Below are 18,810 nucleotides of genomic sequence, written 5' to 3' on the forward strand. Positions count from 1 at the left end.
GAGTAAAGCAAACTCGAGTGGGGGGGGGGGGGGGGGAGCTGTGAGGGTGTGGTATAAAAGCGACGCGGGGAAAAGGCGATGATGGGCGTTGATGGCGTGATCAACTGGAGGAGGGGAAAATCAATCATTCCGTAAATTTTGGAACTGAAAAGGAAATCTATACATAATGGTTATTCTTGTGCTTATTCTGGTGCAAGGCTAAGTGAACTTTGGGATTTGTGTTGGTATTATTGTGGTGTTGTGGTGCTCGGAGGAGAGGAACGATGTTACATGTTACTACGAATTGGCGGTTGAGAAGCTCTTGCGATGGAAAATTATATTATATTCCTGCTATATGAAGCACAAGAAAGTTACCGGAACCTCTTTAACAGAAGATGTGAACCCTTCGGACTACATAGTAATACACGTAAGAAAGTAATGGTGTTCTCGACTCTACATGATCGTCACGTGTCCACGGACCATCTATATCTGTATATTTAATATGATCACCATCGCAGCTCAGCCAAATTCAAGAATCTTCAGGTACTATTTGCATTTCTTTCAGCAAACAACCAATCCGGTGCCTTCCTTTGCTCCAACTGAATCAGATCATGGGGCTCTCTGGTATTCGCCACCAATGGATTTGGATACTTTTTTGACTGGCGGTCAGGCAGACAAAACAACGAAGGAAGTTAGGCTTCCACTTTTTTTGGTCTATATATACAAGAATAACTTTTCCCTCGTTTCTCACTTGAAGCGTTTTCTCTACAAGAAACTACGACGAATCATTTCAAAAGACTTGATTTGTCCGGAATCCTGCAAAGGTACGCCGTATGCTGCACAGTTGTCACATTGCCATGTCACAGAACGCAAAAATGGCCCTCTTGTCAGCTTAACGGGTTTTGAAAGGAAACCTGTCCTCGAATATTTCCATATAAATATCCTTGTTGATATTTGATAGCTGACTGACTGTCAAACAGCTTTTCAAACCTTGCATCATTGCACGCTCTTACCCTATTTAAGGAAAAAAGGCCCTCCATATTCTAATCCACAATGGCCCTGAGCTTTCCATGGATCTACCCCGTAAGGTTCGCGCAGTTCATCTTTGGCATAATAGTCCTCGGTTTAACGGCATATGGTGTGTACCAACCACCCTATAATTGTGTCTTTGTGCGCCTTTTCTAACTGCCCTGTAGTCGTCAGTTTGTGGTGGGCGTCCGGCTCAACGGTTAATTTCATGCTATTCAATGGCGTGTGGACACCCTTCGTTGCCGTGCCTTTCCTTGTTTTAGCGCCGACCTACTTCCCAAACCTCGCGCATCGTCTCATTCTTGTCGGGGTTGAATTGGTTACCATGATCTTCTGGTTTGCCGGGTTTATTGCCTTGGCTGTTGCGCTGCCAGCTGCTAGTTATTGCCATGGAAGCGCCTGCAGCTGTCTTCAAGCCGCGACGGTGTTTGGAGCTTTTGAATGGTACGTTTATGCTGCGGCAATGACATGAGACGTATAGTTAACTGTTAGCAGGGTTTTATTCGCAATCACATCGGCGACAGCGGTCATGGGAGTTATGCGGTCCGGTCCCAGTGGGAAGACCGCCAACGTTGGTGTCTAGCAGACCGCTAACAGGGACAACGAACGCCATGATGATGAGATTTGGTTTGTGATGTCATGCACTACAGGCGGTTCCAGCCTTACTACGCGCATGACCACGATTTGACGATTTGCTTTGAGCCGCAGACTGCTCGACGACTTACGATGGAAGTGTGCATGTTTATTCTATTAACTCTGCTTTGCGCAATTCTTACTGCTATGAATGATACCCAGTTTGTTCATACTGTACGGGGTATGTAAGGGATTGTTAATCCTCTTCACTGCCATGATTATTTGAAACCATTGATGTGTCTTACCTCAGACACTGCGCCTTGCCACCCTGTATCACCATGGTCTTGGTAGTAGAGGTCCTATAACTGGACGAGAGTTGAACATGTTATGTATTCTGTATATGACTCGAGCATCGTCGGTTTCCGTTCCCGACTTTAACCGCCGGAGGAATTTCGCCGTCGGTCGGCTCGGAGTCTGCCGGGAGTCAGATGACAACCAAGCTATACCTGATGGAGCAACCTATAAGACTCCTTTTAGATAGATTTCCTCTTTCCTTTCCTCCCCAGATTCGATATTCTCGTCGATGGCTACAATAGTTTAGATAGGAATTCAGTTCGTTAGTATCTACTATTCCGAGCCCGTGACACACTACAGGTTGATTATACAGTTTAGGCACGTTGAGAGGTGGATGAAATGGCCACCGGATGTTTCTCCAGCATTAGAAAATGAATGGACACTAACCAGGCTTTTTATGTATGAAAAGAACTGGAAGCATATCTGACTGAGCAAGAACAGCCAGATGGTGTTGAATCATGCCAACATTTGGGTTCTTATCCACCTTATGATAGTACCAATGCCAGGCTACACTAGCCCAGGTTTCACGGTCCTGTCGGCCGACTACGATGGCCATGTGGTAGCAGGCCAGATCACCAAGACATTTAATCCAGGTGGGCTCAAAGGCGGGGGGTGTTCTCCAACAAAGAAGTTATCATTAAGCCAAATAAAGGAATGTAAGCATGTGCTCAAATGAATCTGGAAGCTGAGGTGCAACAATTCAAGAAACGAGTGGATGCCATAGTGCTACATCTGAGCCGGCATGGCATACTTCTTGAGTAACTGTTTCCAGACCAGGCTCGCTGACAGATTCTGCGAGGTGAGGAAGAAGTTATGATGCTCATGGAGCAGGGTCCAGTGCAAGGAGACAACGGCCTGCCATTGATGGTCTGACAGCTCATTTTGTGATTCGGACTGCTATCAGTAAACCCAAATCCCTCCCCAGTTCTTGCATTTCTCATTTATCCTTGGGTACATTCATGCCGCTCGACAAAGGAAACAAAATTAACAACAACAAACCTATCTCGATCAGGAACTACTACCGCTTTAGTGCCACACACCCCAAACCGTTAGCTCTGTCAAGACAATTGTGGACAAGGCACATTAACCGCATATCATGTCATCTGAGCCTTCGTCTCGGCATAGCAAAGATCTCGACGGTCACCCACTTCAGACATCACTCAACGCCCGACTCCATCATCACCATCAATCTCCTCGGGAACCCCCTCCATCTCCTATAACGACGCCACGATCCTCCTCATACATTATCGGTTTCACCTTAAGAAAGTAGCCACGATTTGAGAATCCCTGTTAGTACAACTCAATGCCATTCGATGTCAGACAAAGCAGGACGTCTCTTCTGAGGCTTCCTTCGGCTGCCTTGTATCAGCGATTTTATACTGGAAACCGACTGAGAATAGCGAACGGACTCCTTGAGGTCCAGCGTTATCTGATCATCCAACTTCTTGTCATTACGCGCTTGCCAGATTTTCTTAATCGCAGCCTCCACATCGCCCTCACTGTAAGCAGCGATTGCCATGGCAGCTGCTAGGTATTGCGCAGGTTTTCGATAATAAGGTCCTATCTTTTCCTCATTGAAAATACGAGACCGTGCTACCTTGTTAAAATAATTTCGAAAGGTGGAGTACTCATACTCCTTAGCTGTCTGGGCCATCGTCCAAATCTCAATGATTGGAAGCCTGTACAATCCCAAAAGCTTGGCATAATGGTTAGCTTTCTTATTCATTTGGAGCCTGCTAATGAGCAAGCGGCGCAGGCGCAGCTTTCCATTGTCGTCCAAGAGGCCATCGTAGTATTCACGGATTGTTCGTATGACCGCTTGATGTTCAATCGTCTGATACCCCGGGTTTGTTCTTGAGTACTGTTGCATTAAATACTTCATAGACCAGGGCGAAACCAGTCCCCGGATAGTCCTTCCATAGCCACCGGTCGCTTCTGGGAAGTCTTCATCAACAATGAGGGGATGACGCTCCCTCCAGGCGACTATCTCCGGGTCATTACCGTCTATGAAACCCGCTTCAAACTTTTTTCTATTCCTCTTTGGATGAGGATCAGAGGCCAGTGCCGTTGGCAGCTTGTTGTAATTATCTTCGTAGTGGTTCAGGCTGTAGCCAGTCCTTTTCCAAAACTTTTCCTGCGATTTCGGGTCGCTGAATACTGGTGACGATCCGTAGCCTTCTTTGATGTTAGCAGGTAGACAGAGTCTGTGCATCTCGGCCACTATCGCGGTTGTCAATTCCCGATACTCGCGGGACGTGTCCTGGTCCGAAGCCGGTGGGAGAAAGGGTGGCTCTTTCACCAGCTCTGATATTGCGGCCGATGAAAATAGCCCCCCAGCGTGTCTCTGCGAATGCAACCATACATACCCGAATGAATCCTCTTCCGTTTCTGCTGCAACAAGAATTGCCGGTGTCAGATTTCTCCCTTTAAATTCTGTGGTCTCCACCCAATGACCGGAGAAACACGATGTCATAAACATAGTGGTCCTGATGTCTGGGTACTCCGAGAGAATAGATGCGACATGGCTTGGTTTCAGGTACTTTCAGAGTCATCATTCATAAACAGGTCAACACCTAGGCATAAGCCGCCGGCGGAATCATAATCGCCGTGTGAAAAGATCATGATGAGTACGTGATCTCCAGATTCTGCGGCATCGGCCATAGTATTCCTCAGTTGCTGCAAGAAAAAGTCTCGCAGGTCGGCTCCTTTTGGTCCGATCGTCACCTTTGCCAAAACCCGAGGTAGCAGACTCTCATCGAGTACAACTTTTCTGGTTTCGAACGGATCCCCGTGGATGAATCCGGACGCCCATTTTGTTTGCACGGGCTTCGTTACCTGCGGTCCTTCGTCATCAAATACTTCCATCGTAACCTTGTCTTGTTTGCCATATTTCTGCACAAGATAATCGGGGGGCATTGATGTGATCCATTTTTGGTCTTTTCCCATGCCCTCGAGGACATGCAGCCACATGTAGAAATCGGATACCATCCACCCGTCACCCAGTGATGGGCTTGCTGCCCTTGAGGTGCTGGACGGTTCGTCAACACCAAGAACAGAAATGACGCGGGTTTGCGGTGTTACATTCGGGGCATTTTGTGTGTCTCGTGTTGGAATTACAGGATCGACTTTGAGCCGTTTGGCTGCGAATTTCGCATGCGCCATGCATACTTCTCCGGCTTTATCGATATCCCCATGATGTTGCTCTAGCTCGCTTTTCGCGTGCGCACGATCAATCTTGTATCTTTTCATGAGTAGTCGGGCGAGATATTCGGTTTTAGCGTCTTGCAAGCTATCCCCATATCCATTGTCGATAATATTCTGAACTTCTTCCCAATGTATTTCCTTCCACTCCCTCATCAAGGGCACGATGGCGTTGGCAATTTCTCGTCTCTCAATGATGCCATAAAGACTGGAGGTATCACTGACCGCGATTCCCTCCTGTGCGCAAATATGCTCAACATTTTCCGGTTCGAGGAGCAGAAGGTATGCTTGCCGGGCAACTAAGGACGCTTGTTCCGAGATCTCGCGTGTCCCACGCGCACCATCTATCATGTCGGTAATGGATAATGAAGGCTGAAAATATCGGGTTGCTCGTGCTCGTGAACAGCTCAAGACAATCTGCAAAATGGCTCGCTTACCATCCACTTCAGTGACCTTGGACTCTTGCATCAGACGCTCTAGCGCATGCAGAACGTTGTCTGGTGGCTTGGTATTCGAAAGATACTGTTCGGCAGACACACGGTCGATATTGACAAGGCACTGGAGCCTAACGAAACATTCCAACTGCCTGCCTCTGCCGTGATACATTCCTTCCGCCTTTGCTTTCAGAAATATCATGTATATATCCTCGTGTTCCGGAGTGTCGCCTCTGAGGAGTCTCCTGATAATCTTTTTCAGTTCCTTCTGGGGTAGCTGGGTGAGCTCACCCGCCTGCTCCAGCAGGTCTTCAGATACCTTCTCCTTCTTGAGCGCCTTTCGCAGCATTTTTTTGTCGTAAATCAGCAGGCCTAGAGTTGAAGACAACAGTTTGGTGCTGCTGTAGCTGTAGAATGTAGAAATTTCAGAGGCGAAAAAAAAGATGGAATATGGATGATGCTCTCTCTACTACATACTCTCGAAGGAAGTAAATCAGTCCGCCGGAGCGGCGCGGATAAACCATAGGGCCGTATCTCCGAGATGAAACGGATAAACCAATGAAGCGGTTAAACTCTGTGTCGGGGAAGTCGGGGAGTCGATTATCCGGACTGCACGAGGTTATAGGCGAGGAATTTAAATTACACTAAAGAGGGTGACATTGACATCTATAGACACTGTAGATGGTAGAATGAGTGCTTAGCCATCTAAAGCGTATGGCTACGGTGTTCCTATATGAGGAATCTGTCGGACTCGGTAAGCGGGTCAACTATTAATCCGTCTTGACTTTCATCACGAGAAAAAGCATGCAACTGTGCAAACTTCCTCATCAAAATTGCAATGAGTCAATTGCTCTGCGTATTGACTTGTATTATACAAGTGTTAAGACGTCAAACGAATAAACGAGGTTTCAAAATATCATAATTGATTCCCGTCTTGATGCCATGCAAATATGTATAACCCTCTACTGCCAAGACAAAAGCCCTATATCCAGACGCCAAATAGGGTAAATGTATATCCATGCACTCGATTTCAATAAAAAGATCCTCTAGAATGCTCTTCCCCCTCCTCTTCACCTGTGGCCTCCTCACAACCTCCCAACCAGTAGTCTCACTAGTCCCATTCCGACCAGCACTAGGCGATGATGATGCAGTAAGTTCCCCAACCCTTCAAGGACCGGTGACAGCAGGCCGTCGCACCACGGATGATCCCACTTCAACTTCTCGCTTCTGTCGCGATAGATTGTTGTGCTCTTGTTCGTGTTGTTTTTCCACGGCAGCGCGCGCGGCCTGCGGTGATCTGCGCTTCGATTTCCATGTGACAGTTGAATTCTTGTTCTGTGACACGGTATTCACGTTGCGAGTAGTCTTCTTCTTTGACAGAGTAGAAGACGCCGCTGAGTTCTGCGAGTCACTGCTTAGAGAGATGTTAGCTTGGGGATGGTTGTAAAGAAGTTGAGAAAAAGCGCATGACTTACGTGTGGACCCACTGCTGTGACGGTCGACATGTACTCTTTGACAGTGAGGATCAATTCATGGTACATCACGTACTCAGGCACATATCTTTCACGGGCTCGGACTAGTAGATACTAATGAAATGATATTCCTATTTAAACTAGTGTAGCCATCGACGAGAATATCGAATCTGGAGAAGAAAAGGAAAGAAGGAGAAAGGCCTATCTACATGAAGAAATTTATAGGAGTTGTGCGGCATCGCTAAGCAGCCGTTTGTCTTAATTGTTTACATGGCATCGTTTGCCATGTTGATGTTGCTTGTCGATAAAGGCGCTGCGCTGAGCCGTCACACTGGGGAAGGTTTCCTTCAATTGACGTCCAGTCAAAAGTTCAAGGCTTATATTCAAAGTCGACAAGGAATGGAGAGGCATCAATGGATTCTGAAGACAGTCTGGCTGCAACAAAATCAATCAATCAATGGTAGGCTTCAAGCATTGGTTACTTTTCTAGTTTCTGACTCGTCTGCATTTAACCAGCAACTGAGTATACGTACTCAATTGGCCTTGTTTCTTTATTCATTACCTTATCAATCCCACTTGTTTACGGAGTCTGGCGGGGGCGATATACCCAGCGACCCCAAGGGTCATTGAACACACACATCTTGGAAGACACTTAGGGTAAGTGTCTTGTCTCGAATTACAACTAACTAGAGCCCTAGGTACGATATGAGAGAAGCCAGTTTGTGGCAAAAGATTAGCCAATGCTTAATTATATTTCATAATGGTGACTCACCAACTTCATATCTTTTTTTAAATGGCGGGGGAAAACTCTCTGTATTTCCTCACAGTAACAGATTCTCCAGTACTGCACTCGAATGAGGAATTCTGACTGACGCTCAGCATCATGGGTTTCAATATATCAATGCGAAAAAACCTTCAATAACATTTATACTGAGGTTTCTAAGCCAGTAGCTTGTATCTTTGGGCTTGAGAAGTGCACAGAATCTGGTAAAGTGGTAATACCACCATAATGTAAAACGCACATGTCGAAATTTACTCACATGAGGTTCAAGCTGATTCTTGTGGATTCTGCAAAGTCTTTTTCTATTTTCTTAAGGGGTCCTCGAACAAGCTGGTCCAGAACTCAGGCGACCTATTGGTCCGATGCTTGGACTTGATATCTGTTAACTTATAGACCGTTCGGCCAAAAAGGTACCAAGGTGACCCATTCAACCGAATTAGTCATTAAGTATTCATGTTAACAATAGTTATTGGCTTATTGCATTTGGTAGTTACAGTTTCTAGGTTTCATAAGGTCATTTTGATTGAGCCAAAGAAGAGAAGACAAAGAACTCTGGAAGCTGTGTTTGAAAGGAAAAACATAATGTACATGAAATCAATTTCTGGGTGTTTTGGTATTCAAGCCATGATGGGAGCGCTTTCCAATATGAGACTATGGATAATTAAGGTGTACTTGCGGCGTCGCCCGCCAACCACTTATCCGTGCTTGGCGGGCGACACCGTAATGAAAAATTTTCATACAAATGCGACTACCTCTTTTAAATCATCATTTATCAACCACCACCATGCCTAAAGCATGCGTACAAACTGAGCATCAGCTTCAAGATGCTATTGTCGCGTATAAACACGCACAGAACCCCAAAATTAGTGATATTGCGCGTGAATTCCATGTTGATTATCAATGCCTCCGTCAACGCCTAAAAGGAGTTCCTTCCAGGTTCCAAAAAAATACCAGTCAACTATACCCTCAATAAACACCAAGAGAATGCCCTGCGGTCTATCAACTTGATAGGGTGGGATGCCCCCCCCAATGCCCAACAAGTTGAAAAATGTGCAAATTCATTCCTCCGGCGCAACCATACTGATCCCCGATCAAAACCCCTAGAATTTGGCCAAAACTGGGCATATCACTTTATTAAACGCCTCCCTAAGGAGTATAAACTCCAAAAACAAAATCCCATTGATCCAAAATGCATGAATGCTGAAGATATTAGTGTTATTGAGGATTGGTATGACTGCCTGGATGCTGCTATGCGCTGACATCAAATTCAACCAAGTGATATCTACAATTTTGATGAAATTGGGTTCCTAGAGGGGCAGGGGCGTGTAGAGAGAGTTGTTACTCAATTTCCTGAGCAAAATGAGACTCTTCCTTATTTTCACGGAGTTTGATCACCATATTGGAGTGTATATCTGCAGATGGATCAATCCTCCCTCCTCTTATTATTCCACCTGGGAAAGTGTGACGGCTCGACGACCAGGCAAACAGTGCCAACATGCCAAAAGATGCCATACAAGCAATATGGACAAACAAGGGCTCAAGCCGCATCGCACAAAGGTTTATAAAGACTGTACTCGCCAGATAGATTTCCTCTCCTTTTTTCCTCCCCAGATTCGATATTCTCGTTGATGGCTACAATAGTCAAGATAGGAATTCAGTTCGTTATTATCTTCTATTCCGAGCCCGTGACAGAAAGGCCATATGGAAGACTGGTATACACATGCTGATCTACCATTAAACTGGGGCATTCATCCATCACCATCTGGCTACACATCAGATGAAATAGCATTTGCATGGATCCAACACTTCCATGAGAATTCAAGGAGCGGCAGGTGAATTTATCAATCAATCAATCTATCTATCTATCTATCAATCAACCTAACTAATATGAATTAGACTGGTAAATATCGACTACTCCTCTTTGACAACCATGGATCCCATCTCAAATATGAATTTGTTGAATACACTGAAAAGTATCAAATTGTCCTTATTACCTTCCTGTCACGGGCTCGGAAACTAGCAGATAAAACGAATAATATTCATATCTGGACTAGGTAGCCTAACAACGAGAATATCGAATCTGGGGAAGAAGAAGAAAAGGAAATCTATCTAGGCGATGAACGGACTTTATAGGCATTTGTGTGGTACGGCTTAAGCCCTTGTTTGCCCATATTGCTTGTATGGCATCGTTTGATATGTTGGCGCTGTTTGTCTGGCGTTGAGCCGTTGAGCCGTCACAATTCCCACCACATACAACCCACTTTCTACAACCGCTTGATGGCATCCCTTTCAAACTATATAAGCATTATCATGGTGGTGATGTTTGTGAGGCAGCAAAAGATGGGTATGATACTTTTGAGAGGCAGGAATTCCTTGCAAAACTTCCTAGTCTTCAACAAATGACATTTTCTGGAAGAACAATCCAATATTCATTCAAATCATGTGGCATATTTCCTTTTGATCCATTTATTGTTTTGGATCCATTAAAAAGGAAGCTGCCTTTGGACAATGAGAATCCTCTGGAAATGTGGTTTGGAGAAGGGAATGGGCCTACTGGGAGTCCTAAATCTACTACTCCATCATCAATTACCTCTTCACCAAAGACACTCCAGCGCTTTCAGAAAGATATTAAGAAGGTGCAGAGAGGTCTAAATGGTATTGAAGAGGCTCTAGACTCTCTTTCTCCTCATCTTAAAGGGCAGATCGATCGAGTTCTCAGTGGTGGGCTTTTTCAAGCAGAGGCTAATGCCCATCGTGAGGAAGAGGTTAATAGGCTTTTGACCTCTGCCAAACAAAGGAATAAGCCTCGATCTCGCAGACTAGTGAAAGGTCCTGCCTCATTGAGTGATACAGGCTACTTAACTGTTAAAGATGCCAAACACCATATTAATAGGCGTGTAGAGAAGGAAAAGCATCAGGGTCAGGGTAGGAAGCGGCGGCATCAGCAGGATGATAAGGAGAATACCCCCGTAAATACTGCAGATAATAGCTAAATTTTATATTCCTATGATAGAGTAGGACCTAGATTATATAGAAATTAATTCTTTTTATCTGATATTCCTCAATTTATAGAGTAAATGGCATATAAAGATGATGGGTTGAATTTCGATTTTCATTACGGTGATATTTTCATTACGGTGTCGCCCGCCAAGCACGGATAAGTGGTTGGCGGGCGACGCCGCAAGTAAATGTTGCGGGTGAGTGTATTTGCTTTTACCTGATTAGTACAATTTTACCAGTGGCCGCACTAGAGCGGCGACGCCAGGACGGAAATGCCACGAAATGTACCTCAAACGCCACGACGTTCTGTGGCCTTTCCGGCGTCACCCCGAGTTACTCCGTAGTATGAATGCTCTTTTGTTAGTAGGTCAATGCTGAACAGCTTGACTGCAGTCTACTCCGGAGTACTTACAAGTACTGTACTCCGGAGTAGGTACTGTAGATGGAGACATGTCTTATCAATGCATGAAGTTGCAGCGGAGAGTCTTTCACGAGCGAACGAAAACTCTGTTCGCGGAGGTTTATCCACATTATTCCTTCGCCCTCGGTCCACCTCCGGTAGGGCACATCTATGCTCTGTGCCATCAGAACTCCGGTTCTATTATCAGAATTAACCACTAGAACTGAAAAATTCTGTTAGACTATCTTGTTACTCATACTCAGCCATGCTTATCATTCGATATTCGCCGTTGTATCAAGCATTATCCATTATCTGAACTATGACTGTCAAGAACTACGTTGATCCCCCTAATACCCGTCCATTACTACAATACAAGTACTGTTCAAACCCCTCAATTACTTGACATTTATTCTCGCAGTTCGCATTGATTCAGTGTCCTTATATTATCGTTTCAATTCACGGTGAAAGTAACGGTTACGGTTGATTCGATTTGATTTCCCCACATTGTACCAGACACACCGGTAGGGAAGAGAGGGCAAAAAAAAAAAAAAAAAAGTTTCTGCCGGATTGACGGCTCTCGGTGGAGCTAGCGTTCTTCTTCGCATTCGCCGACGCGACAGCTGTTTCTTTCCTCTTCACTTTTACCACAGAACTTTCTTTCCTTCTTCTTCTTCCTCAACCTCTATACGAATTCCTACCTGGTCATCGCGCCCATCGCGGACCAGTATGGGCGCCGAGCAAGACCAGTTCTCCGTTACATCGAAATCTGCTGCGGAGAAGGGCAACATGGCCGGTCAAGACCCTATTCAAGTCGATGCCCATGGCTACAAATCTCAAGAGTTGAGCAGCGTCGATGTTGAGAAAAATGGCACCAATGGAGAAACCGAACAAGCACCAGAGCTCAAGCGAAACTTGAAGAACCGCCACTTGCAGATGATAGCTATCGGCGGCACTGTTGGAACTGGTCTTTTCATTAGCAGCGGTACTGCCATTGGCCACGCCGGTCCCGTTGGTGCCGTGATCGCCTACCTCTTCGTCGGAACGATTGTATATTCGGTTATGGCTTCACTTGGTGAACTGACGACTTATATCCCTGTCGCCGGTGCATTTACGTCTTATGCAACTCGATTGATCGATTCAAGCCTTGGGTTTAGTATGGGCTGGATTTACTGGTGGTCCTGGGCTTCGACATTCGCAGTGGAATTGACGGCAACGGGCTTGATTATCCAGTTTTGGGACAAAGACATCAACATCGCGATTTTCATTGCAATTTTCTGGGTTGTCATCTTGCTGCTGAATCTCCTGCCCGTCAGTTTTTATGGTGAGATTGAGTTCTGGTTCTCCACCATCAAGGTGATTACGGTTCTGGGCTTTATGATTTTCGCCATCTGTATCGACGCCGGCGCCGGTAGCAGGGACTATCTAGGGTTCCGGTACTGGGTACACCCCGGTGCTTTTGCTCCGTACCTTATTGAAGGCAACGACTCATTGGCCAAGTTTGTCGGTTTTTGGTCTGTTTTGATCCAAGCCGGTTTTTCCTATCAGGGCACCGAGCTCGTCGGTATCGCTGCCGCCGAGACCGAGAATCCCCGCCAGACTGTCCCGTCCGCCATCCGCAAAACGTTTTACCGAATTCTCTTTTTCTTCGTCCTGACCATCTTCTTCATCGGTCTGCTAGTGCCCTATGACAACGGCGACATGACCAAGGACGGAAACAACGCTGATTCGTCTCCGCTTGTCATTGCGGCCAAACTTGCCGGAGTGCAGGTGCTGCCTCACATCATCAATGCGGTTTTGTTGACTGTGGTGCTTTCGGCCGCTAACTCGAACGTCTACAGCGGTAGTCGTATCCTGCTTGGTCTGGCGAATGAAGGGATGGCGCCCAGATGGTTTAAATACACCACCAAACGTGGTGTGCCGTGTTACAGTGTGGTATTCACCTCTCTCTTTGGTTTGCTCGGGTTCTTGAACATGTCCAATTCGGGTAGCACCGTCTTTACCTGGTTGACCAACATTTCCGGTGTGGCCGGTTTCATCACCTGGGCATCATTGAACGCTTGTCACATCGCGTTCATGCGGGCCCTGAAAGCGCGCGACATCTCGCGTGACTTGCTTCCGTACAAGGCAGCCTGGCAGCCCTGGTATTCCTATTACGGACTCTTCTTCAACGTGTTGATCATCTTAACTCAAGGGTTCACATCCTTCATCCATGGGTTCAACGTGACAGACTTCTTCATTGCTTATATTAGTCTGATCCTCTTTGTCGTCCTTTATGTGGGACACAAGATCATCTGCCGATCGTCTTTTGTGAGTCCTCACGAGGCGGACATCGACACGGGCCGGGAACCCTTGGCCAACGAGACGTGGGAAACCTCCGACCCGGCCGCGGTCCCGTGGTATATCAAGGGATACCACTGGGTACGGCGGTTCTAGTTGGTTATTTCTATGAACATACTTCCTTTTCTTTTTTTGCTTTTCTTTTTTTTTTTTTTTTTTTTTTCTCTCTCTCTTACAAAGTCTAATTTTCTCCGACTGCACTTCATTTTATGCTTTGATGTCAATGCTTTTCTTCATTTACTCCGAAAGAAAAGCATACGGTGTTTTTACGAGTATGAATAAGCGACCATGAAATCTCTTACTATCATCTTCTCGACTCTTTTTCTGTTGATTAATATTCGATATTCGACCATGTTGTGATGTACATAGAGCGCGCACATGAGGGGGTTTGTTTTATTCTTACTTTGCTTTACTTTACTGTTGTTGAGCCATTCAGGCAAAAGGAGTTAGGTTGCATTTCCGGCTGAGGGTTCAGTCATTGTCAATCTGTTTGTATGTATTTGTGCATCTAGCAAACTTCAATCAATTCAAAATAATCATTGAACCGATATTCATTACTTTGGAAGAATATATATAGCTAACGACTACTCGTGATTTCGCCCGCCTACTACTTATACTGGAACGTCAGTATCAATATTACCGCAATGAAAACTCCATACATTCATTTCCTTTGGTATTACAATGATTTCTTCGTCTGATATCATTAAGACACAGAATACATAATACCGTTGCCGTGCATAAAAAACTAATATAGGGAGTTTTACATTGTGGTGACGTTGGGATACTGGCGTTCCGGTGTAGCGCGGGTAAGTAGCAGGCGGGCGGAAGTCGATATCTTAGCTGGCTTACGAACGGAGCATCTACTACTTAAGAACGAATATGGAAAGAAAGTAACGCTATTACTTTTATTCATAGAACTGCAAAACGGAATCAATCTCATGCGCGCAATAAGTAAGGATAAGCATATATGTAGAGCCTAGACGAAATGAAAAATGGGAATAGAGATACATGCTAGGATGTTTAAACCAAACAAACAAAGAAACGAAGTTGCATCCATCAACCAGCCCAAACAAGAAAGAGAAAGAACGCGAGAAGAGAAATACACAGTGGTAGAAAAGGTAGAAGAAAAGAGCACGTAAAAAGCCGACCACCCAGCTAAGAAAAAGAAGAAAAGAAGCCAACAAACCCATAGAATGCAGGGGAAGCTATTGCGAAGTAAAAGCAAGGTAGAAAAGGAGAAAAGAAGAGAAAAACACAAACAAACCAAGGCCTGAATATGAAATGCCCGCATCCAGGATTTCGAAGACTCCGCTGGTGCGTTGGATTAAGCAGCGATTATTGGAATATCAACCACCCAATAGCACTGGAAGAAGCCCCGTCCTCATAAAGTTGCAATGTGTAAAATCAAATGCCTTCCACAAGGAGCACAATCGTCCAAACGCCAAATGTCCAGTCCGGAGAAAGGAATCGTTAAGAAAAAGACGAGAGTTTGTACAGCGAATTCGACGATAAAATTCGTATCAGCACAGTAGCTGCACGCTTCAATGCATGGTCTTTTTGTCGTATTTGGTCATAACAAGCGCAAGGCACTTTAGCTGCCCTGACCAGGTGGTGGTGGTTGAGATCCTGCCTGTGCTCCGCCCATCATGAACCCCGGAGGAAACATGGGCATTCCTGGGAAGGAGAAGCCAAATCCAGGTACTGCCGGGGGAACACCAACGTTGTTCACATTGGCGGCGTCACGGTCACCCTGGCCGCCAGGTCCAGGGGGGTTCTCACGTTCTGGGCGACGGAAGCGATCCTGCTGAGTGCGAGAAGAGACTGGTCCCCGTTTGCCCCCAGTGTCGGTTGCAATGCGTCTGCTGATGGCTATAGAGGAATCTGATCAGCTAATGACTCAATAAAAATTGAAAGAGAGGCAGCTTACCTTTGGACGAGACACCGGCACCAATCTCGATATCTGGCTCCTCGACGACCATGCCACTCTCCATAGGTCTGCCACCAGTTCCACCATACTCCGCAGTAAGCAGCCACTTGCGGTCCGCCTCTGTGAGTCTCTCGATCGGAATGATACTGACACCGGTCTGGTAGTCGCTGCAATCACGTGGACCGAATCCCACACCCCATCGGGTCTATGAAAACAAATGTCAGACATGAATCATAATTAGAACAGACCAGGATAACTGTATGACTTACTCTGAGTTGCATGTCTCCAGATTTGTACGATTCCATTCCTTCACGAGCATGGATAGCGTCATTGCGGCCAACCATTTTGATAAAAGCATGGCGCTTGTCGATGTTGACAATGCAAGTCTGAACGATACCAAATTTGCCAAACAGCGAACGGAGATGCGCTTCAGATGATCTACAACAAGGTCAGACGTGGTCAATTCAATGGATAATCTTGAAACTTACGTGACACCACCGACAAAAAGAGTTCGGCTCAGTACTGACGCAAAACTGTTAGCATAGATTACTCATAGGGTTAGGATTGAAAACAAACCTTTCAAATTGCCTTGACCAATGGAGTAGTCCCATTCGATCAACTTCGGGCCAGGAGGGGGAAGAGCTAGGTCTTTACGGGGGGATGGCGAGCGACGTCTGCGGCCTGGAGGGCTGCGCTGACGGTAGTCCCGTCGACCACGTATGTCTCGGGGATCTCCGCCCCTGCGACCCGGGGAATCTTCATGGTATTCTCCATAGACAGGGCTATCACGTCTGCGAGGAGGGGACACGTCACGGCGCCTATCCCAGCCAGGGGAACGGGAGCGACGACGATACTGGCCTGGGGGCGAACGCATGTAGTCGCGCTCACGAGGGTCAAGATCGCGCGTTTGAGAGTCCGGACGACCACCCCAAGCACCCATGGTCTGACCCGGCAATCCAGGGAATCCGGGAGCTTGTCCAGGCATGTTGCCTATGCCGGCAGAACTGGACAGAGAGAGGAGTTGCAGAGCGGTAGCCCATTGATCCTGGGGAATTCCTTGTGCCATCAACAGCTGCACAAGCTGGAGTTGTTGCTGAAGGGCATCTGGTGCCATAGCTGGCGTAGGTTGAGCGGGAACTGCAGCCGCCTGTGGCAGGAGTGCAGCAAGCGGGTTTTGCGGTGCAGTCATTGGGTTAGGTGTCTGAGACTGACTTTGAGGCTGAACCAACGCTGGATTCTGAGCCATGCCACCCAGAGCTGCGAATGGGTTCGCCGCCATAGCTCCCGCAGCAAAGGGGTTCACGTTAGGTTGGGTGGCTCCGGGTTGCGAAGCCTGGTCAACGGACGTAGTCACTGGCTGAGGAGCGGTGGCGGGCTGCGGGTTTAGGGCGGCAAGCGGGGTATTGGTTTGCGCTGGAACTGCCGGAGCTGCCGAGGCCGCAGTGTTTTGTTTGGCCATATCCGCCAGGGCTTTCAGGATACTGGAAGTATCAGGCGCCGACTGAGGTGCACTCGTCGAAGCGGCACCGTTGGAAGTTTGCAACTGTTGCTGACCATAAGAAATGTGATTCGGGCCTGGAGATCCTTCTGGGGTAGTGGATTTAACATCTAAGGAAGAAACGTCAGATTCCGAGTCCATGATTACAAGCGCTGGCCATTTGATGTCCGGCATTCCCAGCTTTCATTGGGAACAGCACACCAGGCCACCAAGAAAGAGGCGTCAGAAAAAAGACAGAGGGAGTCTTACTGTTAAAAGCAGGCGCGTTTAGTTTCTCCTTGAAGTCGTTAATCATATGGGGTGGGAAAGTATTTCCACGCTCCCAGATGTCAACCAGCTTCTTGATTTTTTCCTATAGCGAAGAACGATCAAATACGTAAGTTGGACTATTCGCCATAAACGACGGGAGTGCAAGTTTAGACGAAGGCGATGAAAAGAAAGTCATGGTTTCTATGCAAATAGGCAGGGGGGTATATAAGTGGGAGATACATCGGGCTGTTCTTATAAGCCATGCACAGGACTTGGGGCAAGTCACTGTGCAATATCGGCCTTATGGATGATGCCCGCGAATGATAATGTGATAATTTGGTGATTCTTCGCGTATATCTTCTAGTAGTGCGTACCTTTTGATCTTCAGGAGCATTGTTTATGATATCCGTCATCAAGACGGTGAGCAGTTCGGTCACTCTGTTAACGCCAGCAGCGAAGGTTCCATCTGGAGCAGCACTGCCGGCTGGCTGGCCTGCTCTGCGTGCTGCTTCTACCCACTGTCGAGTTACAGAGTCTACAACATAGAGTACGCCCAACTTGTGTGTCCCTGGTGCCTTCTTGAAATGGGTGTAGATCTTTTGGATGAGGACGGATTCGTTCTACCAGCGAGGAGACAGAAGTTAGCGCAAGTCATCCAAACCACCCGATAGAAACTGAGACAGCGACAAACGAAGGGATGACAAACGTACCTGAACGTTGGCGGTGCAAAGCGAAGTGATGCTGTTGATCTTCGAACCCGAGACACCTGGTGGCTTGAGAGCAAGCATTGATTGGAGATAGTTCTCCAGCTCTGCTACAGCCGAAGACATGATGTGTTGGGTTGATATATAGGCAGTTGCTTTGACAGGAGTCGCGTCGCGTCTACTGGGAAAACCAGCGCAGGTTGCTTAAAGAAGTGGTCGGTAACAGAAAATCTCTTGCTTCTCAAGTTTCCCTTTCTGTGACTCTCCACCAACGTGCAAAAAATAAAACAAGTATCCTTTTAAGCGGAATTTGGTGGCCGTGTCACTACAGACTTCACGAGCGTATACTTGGCGATGAGACAGGGCCTTCCGCCTACAGCTGGAACAAAGCCCGAGCGATAAGTGTCCTGGGCTTGTCTTCTTTCGACTCGCGTACGAGTATGAGTACAGGAGTACGTCCTAAATCTGAGCGTGAAATATATCAAAGGGGACAAGAAAAGAGATGGAAAGAGATGGGTTTACGGCGTATAGACGACCCGTTGATGATGGAGGGAGAGTTGAGAAGGGAGAGAAAATGAAAGGGAGTTTTTGGGTGAAAAAGTGCAGGCTCACTAAGTCTGAAGCTAGGCCATAAAAGGCATTTTATGGCCTGAGGTATTATATCCTTTTTATTGTCTTGGCACATCATGTGACCTTTTCACGTGGTTCTTAACCGCAACCAAGTTATTCCGACCTCCGTTTCAATCAACTGCCATTTTCCCCGGTGAATTGAATGCGGCAATCTCTATGGAGTCCGGAGTCCGGAAAGTACTCGGAGTACCCTAATAATACAACTCGCCTGAAACGTCAATCTTGTGTATAGCGTTGCTGAA

General features: G+C 46.6%; 9 protein-coding genes across 9 annotated transcripts; 5 read left to right on the forward strand and 4 right to left on the reverse strand.

Moving 5' to 3' along the window:
- The first annotated feature begins 40 nt into the window (after window positions 1-40).
- ASPGLDRAFT_953925 (uncharacterized protein) lies at window positions 41-1,025 on the forward strand. Its single transcript, XM_022550572.1, has one exon. The coding sequence runs from the start codon at window positions 437-439 to the stop codon at window positions 935-937; it is 501 nt and encodes a 166-aa protein (XP_022396353.1). The 5' UTR covers window positions 41-436; the 3' UTR covers window positions 938-1,025.
- A 7-nt stretch (window positions 1,026-1,032) lies between these two features.
- Window positions 1,033-1,591, forward strand: ASPGLDRAFT_136466 (MARVEL domain-containing protein; the record flags this gene model as incomplete). The annotated part of the gene is made up of 3 exons (XM_022541457.1): window positions 1,033-1,117; window positions 1,176-1,452; window positions 1,504-1,591. 3 exons carry the CDS (start codon window positions 1,033-1,035, stop codon window positions 1,589-1,591), a joined length of 450 nt encoding a protein of 149 aa, XP_022396354.1.
- Window positions 1,592-3,076: 1,485 nt separating this feature from the next.
- ASPGLDRAFT_954457 (uncharacterized protein) lies at window positions 3,077-4,902 on the reverse strand. The gene has a single exon (XM_022550574.1). It carries the CDS (start codon window positions 4,412-4,414, stop codon window positions 3,236-3,238), a length of 1,179 nt encoding a protein of 392 aa, XP_022396355.1. The 5' UTR covers window positions 4,415-4,902; the 3' UTR covers window positions 3,077-3,235.
- Window positions 4,076-5,673, reverse strand: ASPGLDRAFT_954438 (uncharacterized protein). The gene is made up of 3 exons (XM_022550573.1): window positions 5,574-5,673; window positions 4,302-5,508; window positions 4,076-4,110 (listed from the first exon to the last, which is right to left on the reverse strand). The coding sequence occupies exons 1-2, from the start codon at window positions 5,574-5,576 to the stop codon at window positions 4,468-4,470; spliced, it is 1,044 nt and encodes a 347-aa protein (XP_022396356.1). The 5' UTR covers window positions 5,577-5,673; the 3' UTR covers window positions 4,076-4,110; window positions 4,302-4,467.
- Window positions 5,674-6,737: 1,064 nt separating this feature from the next.
- On the reverse strand, window positions 6,738-7,111 carry ASPGLDRAFT_39764 (uncharacterized protein; the record flags this gene model as incomplete). The annotated part of the gene is made up of 2 exons (XM_022545126.1): window positions 6,738-6,971; window positions 7,046-7,111. The coding sequence occupies 2 exons, from the start codon at window positions 7,109-7,111 to the stop codon at window positions 6,738-6,740; spliced, it is 300 nt and encodes a 99-aa protein (XP_022396357.1).
- A 1,411-nt stretch (window positions 7,112-8,522) lies between these two features.
- Window positions 8,523-9,035, forward strand: ASPGLDRAFT_954472 (uncharacterized protein). Its single transcript, XM_022550576.1, has 2 exons — window positions 8,523-8,835; window positions 8,928-9,035. The coding sequence occupies exon 1, from the start codon at window positions 8,566-8,568 to the stop codon at window positions 8,794-8,796; it is 231 nt and encodes a 76-aa protein (XP_022396358.1). The 5' UTR covers window positions 8,523-8,565; the 3' UTR covers window positions 8,797-8,835; window positions 8,928-9,035.
- An 802-nt stretch (window positions 9,036-9,837) lies between these two features.
- ASPGLDRAFT_954469 (uncharacterized protein) lies at window positions 9,838-10,866 on the forward strand. Its single transcript, XM_022550575.1, has one exon. The coding sequence runs from the start codon at window positions 10,223-10,225 to the stop codon at window positions 10,814-10,816; it is 594 nt and encodes a 197-aa protein (XP_022396359.1). The 5' UTR covers window positions 9,838-10,222; the 3' UTR covers window positions 10,817-10,866.
- An 895-nt stretch (window positions 10,867-11,761) lies between these two features.
- ASPGLDRAFT_52472 (putative arginine transporter) lies at window positions 11,762-13,723 on the forward strand. The gene has a single exon (XM_022547761.1). The coding sequence runs from the start codon at window positions 11,950-11,952 to the stop codon at window positions 13,654-13,656; it is 1,707 nt and encodes a 568-aa protein (XP_022396360.1). The 5' UTR covers window positions 11,762-11,949; the 3' UTR covers window positions 13,657-13,723.
- A 1,278-nt stretch (window positions 13,724-15,001) lies between these two features.
- Window positions 15,002-18,230, reverse strand: ASPGLDRAFT_954510 (Nrd1 complex RNA-binding subunit). The gene is made up of 8 exons (XM_022550577.1): window positions 17,945-18,230; window positions 17,609-17,854; window positions 17,235-17,337; window positions 16,064-17,095; window positions 15,976-16,009; window positions 15,757-15,925; window positions 15,488-15,692; window positions 15,002-15,429 (listed from the first exon to the last, which is right to left on the reverse strand). Exons 1-8 carry the CDS (start codon window positions 18,062-18,064, stop codon window positions 15,152-15,154), a joined length of 2,187 nt encoding a protein of 728 aa, XP_022396361.1. The 5' UTR covers window positions 18,065-18,230; the 3' UTR covers window positions 15,002-15,151.
- Between the last annotated feature and the right edge of the window lie 580 nt (window positions 18,231-18,810).

Source organism: Aspergillus glaucus (genome assembly GCF_001890805.1).
Source record: "Aspergillus glaucus CBS 516.65 unplaced genomic scaffold ASPGLscaffold_29, whole genome shotgun sequence".
Taxonomy (NCBI): Eukaryota; Fungi; Ascomycota; class Eurotiomycetes; order Eurotiales; family Aspergillaceae; genus Aspergillus; species Aspergillus glaucus.

Bases quoted from the DNA above. Each gene is read 5' to 3' on its own strand.
- ASPGLDRAFT_953925 (XM_022550572.1), top strand. From the start codon at position 437: ATGATCGTCACGTGTCCACGGACCATCTATATCTGTATATTTAATATG.
- ASPGLDRAFT_954457 (XM_022550574.1), bottom strand. From the start codon at position 4,414: ATGTTTATGACATCGTGTTTCTCCGGTCATTGGGTGGAGACCACAGAA.
- ASPGLDRAFT_954472 (XM_022550576.1), top strand. From the start codon at position 8,566: ATGCGACTACCTCTTTTAAATCATCATTTATCAACCACCACCATGCCT.
- ASPGLDRAFT_954469 (XM_022550575.1), top strand. From the start codon at position 10,223: ATGACATTTTCTGGAAGAACAATCCAATATTCATTCAAATCATGTGGC.
- ASPGLDRAFT_52472 (XM_022547761.1), top strand. From the start codon at position 11,950: ATGGGCGCCGAGCAAGACCAGTTCTCCGTTACATCGAAATCTGCTGCG.
- ASPGLDRAFT_954510 (XM_022550577.1), bottom strand. From the start codon at position 18,064: ATGTCTTCGGCTGTAGCAGAGCTGGAGAACTATCTCCAATCAATGCTT. The intron at 17,338-17,608 runs GTACGCACTACT...TCTTCGCTATAG, and splicing joins ATGCTCCTGAAGATCAAAAG to GAAAAAATCAAGAAGCTGGT. The intron at 16,010-16,063 runs GTTTGTTTTCAA...GTTTTGCGTCAG, and splicing joins TGGTCAAGGCAATTTGAAAG to TACTGAGCCGAACTCTTTTT.